We start from the raw sequence: 7465 nt of genomic DNA on the forward strand, positions 1-7465 counted from the left end.
ATTTGTTCTTTATTGTTATAAATGTGATATACTCAAGAGCATTTAAGAGCTATATACTTTGGACTTGGGATAGGTCCCATGGGCAGCGAAATTCTAAGCTCAGCTAGGGGCTTGGCTCTACTAGAGATCTCATAACTTTTTAACAGTGAAAGCATTATGAACTTGTGAGTCTTGGCAATATTTTACATGAAATGTTTTTGGTGGGATTTCATTTCTTTTTGGCAGGTGCCCTAGATTTTTTTTTTTTGGATCTATTTTTTGTAGGTACCTACATCATTTTCATGGCCCGCTCTCTATCGTTACCTCTTTTTTTAAAAGCTTTTATTCCACTTGCAATGTATGTAACTATGTTTGTTTGAGTGGAATCTTGCAACTCAATTTTAAAGCAGATATATCAAATTTTAGTCTTTTAGGACTTCAGGAAACACATTTTTTAAATGTACAGACTGGGAAAAGTTTATTTTCCTGTTGTTTGAATGAAATCCCTAGCCTACATAACAAATTTCAGTCTTCTAGGACTTAGGGAAGTACTTTAGAACTTTTGACTAAAGGGGTTTTGAATGGCAATAAATCTGAAACCATAACAGGTAGACAATTGATACTTGGTAAGTTTGATAAGTCTGTCAAGGACATATTATCCTGAAAATATCAGCATTCTTAGCGATAGACTTTATAAATAATTTGCTTCCCCCATACGTGGGAGTGGAGGGGGAAAATTTTGAATTTCTTAATTTTCCTGTAGTTTGTATGCAATTTATAGTGTACACACCAAATTTCAGTCTTCTAGGACTTCGGGAAGTACCCTAGAATTACAGACTAGAAGTTTTGACTGTCAATAAATCTGAAACTATAAAAGCTAGACAATTGATACTCAATGCGTTTAATAAATCTGCCAAGGACATCTTATCCTGAAAATATCAGCATTCTAGCGACAGAATTTACAGATTTGCTTCACCCTTAAGAGGCGTAGAGGGGGGGCATTTCCAATTTCTTAATTTTCCTGTAGTTTGTAGTCAATTTCTAGTCTACATACCAAAATTCAGTCTTCTAGGACTTCGGGAAGTACCTTAGAGGTTTTGAGTAGAGGTTTTGATGATCATCAGTGAGGGACGAAATCGGCGTATTTTAGGTATCAATAAATCTGTAACCATAAAAGCTAGATATTTGATACTTGGTATATTTGGTAAATTTGGTGAGGACACCTTATACTGAAAATTTCAGCTTTCTAGCGTCATCCAGACCGAAGTTATGACGGGTCGAAAATACGGCGAAACACTTCGAGAAAAAGGTACGTAGCGCCCCGGCCGCCGTTTGGCTCGTCTTGGCGGGGGCACTGCCGTGCCCCCTGATCACCAAGAATATAACATAGACCAGGTTTATATATGTGTTCTACAGTTTAGGATCACAAGCTACTGGTCATGCGTATTTTTTTCTTTATTCCGGTTGTATACTTACCCTTCAAACTCTGGTTTAGGCGTGTACTCAAAATCCTCAACATCAACTGATATGATTTCCCTATTAGTAATCAGATAGCCCTGAGCGTCAATCATATACGATATCATCATGATCTGATCAGTCTGCGAGTCGGGGAACTTCAGTGGTAGCTTAGTTGTCTCAATATCAAATGCTAGGACTATGGGGTCAGGTCGTTCTATGATGTCTTCTCGTTTTGTGAAGATGGGTATTTCTGTACCCCTACTTTTGACCGTATACCATGTACCGCAGAATATTTTCAAGTCAATTGAGACGCGAACATGGTAAGGCACGTCATGTTCTCTGGAAGAAAACTTAAGTAATAAGTGTGCACACTTAAATAAATGGTCGGGAAGTTCAAGTAATGGGTTTGTAAACTTAAGTTTTTTTTTAAGAAACTAAGAAAAAGTTGAGTATGTTATGAGTTACTGTCACTATTATAACATTATCTTACGAACCCAACAATTGACTATCAAAAAGTGTGCAATGGTAACTACTTTGAATGAATCTGAATCTCATTCATAAGATCTGAATTTTTTAAATTGCCATATATTAAAATACCATTTTAAACATTTCAAAAATCTAGAACTAGTCATTACTGCATTGCCAATACAGTTTTTCTGTTAACATGATAACTAGCCATATTCAAAGCCAGACAAAAATAACCTTCTCACCTTATATCTAAAATATTGTCCATGTGATCAGTAGTTTTCTTAGCATGTTCTATTGCAGCAGCACTTGTTAGTGCATTTGTCAACATTTCAGAATATATTGCATCTTTTTTCTCCCTTTCCTTGTTTTTGTTCACAGCTGTTAATATCTCCTTTCGTACTTTCATCATCTCATTCTGTGATATGAATGATAGTTTTATGTAACGCTGCCTTATGCCTGAGAGGTGGTTGAGCTAAAAACATTGATAATTATAATTACAATGGGAATTCTATTGAATTACATTATTTTGATACTGCAAATGAACATCTTTAAACATTGTATACAGTATTCAAAATATGTCTCTATGATTTCATTACATATACCATCTTTTTATGTAAAGACTTTTTGGGACCAACAGAGGTTAGTTTTTACTTGAAATGTAAGGATTTACAAAAATATCCCATACATCTACATGAAAAAAATAAATAAAGGCAAATTCAGGATTTTATTTTAGAGATAACTGATTTCCATATTCTTTCATTTTTCTATCAGGTAAAAATAACTGACCGAGAACAGAACCTGCACAGTGAGAGATTTATCAACCTACTTAGTGGATAGTCAGCTTTTACACTTTTTGTGGCAGGAAAGAACTATATACTCATGAGCAAACCCCTCTCTTTCACATCGTCCAGAGCTCTTTTTACCTGACTGTATCTATATTATAATATAGTCAATGGATATTAAATTACCAGATCCAAGTCCTCCTTCTCAATAATTTCAATCTTATTGATGTTGTTGGCAAACTTCTTGGACAAGTACTGAACAACTTCCTGTTCACACTCCTTCCTGGGCAATACTAGGAAATAGGGGTGGAAAGTCAGTGACACTTTGAACCTTGAGCCGTCCATCTCAATGAAATAGTAATCCATAGCTGCAACCAATCTTTTGTCTTCATCTAGCACCTCTGCCTAAAATATAAACAAATGTGTTAAAAAAAGTTCTTGTGTAAAATCTAAAATTTTAGATTGTGCTCAGGAACTTTACAACCTTGGTCCTCCTTCACCATTCTACCACAGAACATAAAGAAATTGTTAAAATTGGCATACTTATGTGGACCACATTAAATCTATTAGCATGAAACTTTTTTGCTCAACATTTCTGATACAAATACACTAAGGCGTGGAATGCCCTTCTGGTGTGGAATGACCTTCAAAGCAAGAGCGAGAGAGTGAAGAAAGAATCTTCTAGGCAAGTACTCTCCAACCTAGACCTCATCATCACATTTTTAAGCAAGATTGTCATCAAGCGCAAGCCTATCACATAAAAAAGTGCATTTAAAATATCGGCAAAAGAATTATTATAAGAAATTATAGAATTTTTATTTGTCTTATGGTTGTACCCACCACAATTTCCAACTTTCTGAAATACATTTACTTGTCAATCAATTTTAAATTTCTTGGACTTATATTAAACTTACAGTGTGCATATTAATCAGGTAGCCTGTCCGTTCTTTAGCATCTCGAACTCTGTCAAATCCATATTTAGAATCTATTCTATCGTTGTCCAAAGCCACGCGAATCCGTGATTCAGAAGATTCCTCCCTAGAATATTTTTTTAATGGATTTTATTGATATGTACCATGTATGTTTGCTCTTGATTATATTATGATATTTTTCTACTTTCTTCTACTTTTAGAAGATAAGTTCTAGAAGTTAAGTAGTAATTATACGAACCTTGGTGGTCCAAACGAAGTCCCAGCATTCTGTCTGTTTGCATCGTTCTTATATTCTGCCCTATATTTCCCAGTATTTTGTAGAACCATTTTGTAAGCGCCTGAAAGCTATTTGCTTTATCACTTATTTTAAAAACATTGTTTTTAAATTGAAAATAAATAAATTCAAAATAAATAAATGATCAAAGTAAAGATGTATGTCATGGTGCTATCAGCTGTTTGTCAAATAAACATTTTCGCGCCCATTTCTAATCTAAAACCATAGACCAGACTCAGACTGAACATCATACAAGAAACTATGGTAGGTTTTTTTTTTCCTCTGGCTTTACATAGATTAGCCAATGTCAAGTTTGTAGATCTATATCTGTGAGTTATATTACAAGTTAGGGAAAAGGGGAAACTATTGTATAAAACAATGAAAAATCGAGATTTGAAATTGGAAAGGAAAAGAATAAGGTATGGTAGGTTTGGTTGTTCCCAACATATGTAAAAAGTCCTCCATGGTTCCCAACTTGTTATGGCGGTGCCACATGCTTGCAAGTTGCAACAAACAATATACAGTAACATCGACAAACACTACAGGCATATTATGTAAATGCCCGTCCAAACGCTTGCCAGTGCTTGTTGTTTGCTGTTTGTCGAAAACATGTGGAGCCACCATTACAATTATGACCTTACAATTTCATGTTTTTTGTTTGGTGGCTTTTTGTACTTGGAGTACCTATGGCTGAAAAGGGCTAGAATCCAGAGCCTTAAGACCAGATAAAAAAATGTCTGCTGTCAATGTCAATCAATAATCAATATACCACTTGTCATTGTCAGCCCGAGCCCGTTGACCGTTCGCGGTTTTTGATTGGATTTGGTTGTTTGGTTATGTTTTGGTTATTTGATATTTTTTTGTAACAAATATATATTGGTTTTATGATCCATATTATAATGAAATCTATTTATTAAAAGATGTGTATAATTAGAACTAGGTGTAAAGTATTATTGAGAGTCTTGGAATAGTAATTTTATAACTCAAAAAAATATGGAGGATACCACTTACTCTAGAAATAGTACAAGAAACTTCGACATAAGTATTTCTGATGCACTAGCAGATTTTGAAAGATTGCGCATATCAGCACTAACAAATGCGGCGGAAATAAGCCCCTTTGTTAAAGAAGTGACCATTGGACCTAGGAGCCCTTCAGAGAAACAAAATTCGAATGTCGAACGAATACAGACTCCGAATACACAAGAGACCATCGAACTTATCGATGATAAAATCAGTGACGATTTACGGTATACTTTAATACGTAAAGATTATGAGTCTAGGCTACAAGAAAACTCGGAGATTTGCTTTAAAAATTTAGTTGAAAAAATGATAACATCTTATGCAGATACTATGCATGGATATTGGAAGAAACAAAGTGATGAATGTAAACAAAAATCTTTAGAGCTCCGAGCTAGAAAACTCCAACTGGCCAAGCAATTGAGAGAGAATGATAATTTAACAGTACTTGAAAACACAAAGCTAGATGAGCAGAAAAGTCAACTGAGTAACCAACAAATAATAGAAAACATGAACAAAATACTGGAAGAACAAAACAAATCATCAACAAGATTCTCATCCATCATAGACAGTCGTACAAAAATATGCATCTGTTTTAATGAAATAAATAATCTTGAACAATCAAAACCACAAGTGAAAGAAATTTTAGATAAATATGTTTCAGCAATAAATAAAATTATGGAAAATATTAACCTAATCATGGAATTTTGTGAAACTGGTTCCATCACTGATAATGAAGTGAAACAGGCTGAATTATTATCAATAAAAATTGAAAACATTAAACAGAGAATTATTGATGATTTAACTGAGGTTAGGCACCAGGAAGCATTGAAGAAACAGAAGGAAGAAGAAGATGCAAAGCGAAAAGAACTAGATGCTAAACTAGCACAAGAAGCAAGAGATGCGGAAGATGCTCGCGCCCAACAAAAGATTGCCGAGCAAGTAAAAAGGGCCCAATCCATGTTCTATTCTGATAAAAACTATGCTTATTATGAACAACTTAAAAATTTCCTTGACAATTATGAGAGCAGTTATAAAGACCTTTTAGACAATACCAGCTTGAAAAAGTTTAGATTTGACTGTCAGAAAGCTGTGAATACTCCTGTAAATGCCCTATCATCTGTTAGTGGTACACATATGAAGGATAAGTTTGACAAATTGGCAAAACTTCTCAGAGGTGAAAGAGTCCAAGTTTTAGACACATTTGTTACTGCTGCACAGCATCCTCAAGGTCTCAATTACTGTACAGCTCTGTTAGCAAAGAAGATAGTGAGACAAGGAGATCTGTTAGTGTCCAGCAACCCTGAAGCTGCATTCCCTCTTGCAGCTGTAGCTGTTGCGTTGTGGTCACAGTTCCCAAATTTTGGCAAACTACTTGAAGCCTATTTTCATAGATTTTGTCCATATATAGTGCCAATGCTGCTCCCACAGAAAGAAGGTCAAACTGACAAAGAGTTTTACATGTCCAGAGGCTACACATACAATGATGAGGGTGCTGTGGAAAAACAAGACAAGTTTTTAAAGCGAATGTCTGGTATATTCAGATTACATTGCGCCATATGGATAGCGAAGACACCTCGATTTATAAATGCCTCAAACCCACATGGATTGCGTTATGCATGGAAGTGGTTAGCATCTTTTATAAATCTAAAACCAGAACCAGATATAAGTGCCACTTTGATACATGACTTTTTTACAGTATGTGGTTCAGAATTTTTAAAAATTTATAAGAAGCAGTGCATTAAAATAATTAAATTGTTAAGTACAGAGTATTTAAAAATATTGCAAAACATTGATGAAGGTGGTCCAAAAACAAGATTTGAAGTTTTTTTACAAAATGTCTTAAAAACAGGTCATATTCCTCCACCGAATGGTTTATTACCACCAAAAACTTGGTGATTTGATGTAAACTATTTCATTGACATACTTAATAGTCATTGTATTGAGTACTAATAGTTAGTTCTATTATCTGTATTAAATTAAACATGATTTGTATTATGTAAAATGAAATGAGATTTTAAGAAATGCATAATGATGATTGTGATAAAGAATATTAATTGTTTTATTTAACATTTATTTTTCTAAAAACAACAGCTATAAATGAGCAATATTAAAAAAACGTCTTAATGTAAACCAGGAACGAATAATCTAAAATATAATCAATTATTATTTTTCATGTGAATTTTCTAAAGTTACTTCTTAGGCACTTCTCCAAACAAATGTATTATGCCTATTATTCTATACTTTGTTGATCTATAACTAAACCATTTATCCATGCCTTAAACCTTAAAGTAAAATTCATTGATGGTAAAATTGTATTAATTTTAAAAGTTATGGCCCTTGAAAATACTATTTTAGGACTATTGAGGCAACTTCGTGCGTAAATAAACTACATACATATCAACTAATTTGTGAGTAACTAACTCACTACTAACTAACTAATTTTGACTAATTTCTTATTTTCTTACACTGAACACTTTCAAGTAAAGGTTTTTTTTAAATATAAACCTGTGGAGATGATACCTACTGCCATTGCCATAAGGCATTATATTATA

The 7465-nt window shown here is 33.9% G+C and overlaps 2 protein-coding genes across 3 annotated transcripts in view; one reads left to right on the forward strand and one right to left on the reverse strand.

The window, feature by feature from the left end:
• LOC123875357 (DNA polymerase epsilon catalytic subunit 1) overlaps positions 1-4079 on the reverse strand; it is a 28401-nt gene extending 24322 nt beyond the window's left edge. Inside the window, exons 1-5 of one of the 2 annotated variants that reach the window (XM_045921135.1) lie at positions 3863-4079; positions 3602-3727; positions 2874-3092; positions 2148-2377; positions 1456-1776 (exon numbers count right to left, since the gene is read on the reverse strand). In XM_045921135.1, the coding sequence (XP_045777091.1) occupies positions 1456-1776; positions 2148-2377; positions 2874-3092; positions 3602-3727; positions 3863-3946 (980 nt within the window). In that variant the 5' untranslated portion in view covers positions 3947-4079. Of the gene's footprint in view, positions 1-1455; positions 1777-2147; positions 2378-2873; positions 3093-3601; positions 3728-3857 lie in introns of both variants that reach the window. The other variant, XM_045921134.1, reaches the window with a different exon arrangement.
• Positions 4080-4679: 600 nt separating this feature from the next.
• On the forward strand, positions 4680-6961 carry LOC123874846 (mRNA export factor Gle1). The gene has a single exon (XM_045920368.1). It carries the CDS (start codon positions 4887-4889, stop codon positions 6807-6809), a length of 1923 nt encoding a protein of 640 aa, XP_045776324.1. The 5' UTR covers positions 4680-4886; the 3' UTR covers positions 6810-6961.
• The last annotated feature ends 504 nt before the right edge of the window (positions 6962-7465 follow it).

This window comes from Maniola jurtina, chromosome 19, assembly GCF_905333055.1.
Source record: "Maniola jurtina chromosome 19, ilManJurt1.1, whole genome shotgun sequence".
Lineage (NCBI taxonomy): Eukaryota > Metazoa > Arthropoda > Insecta > Lepidoptera > Nymphalidae > Maniola > Maniola jurtina.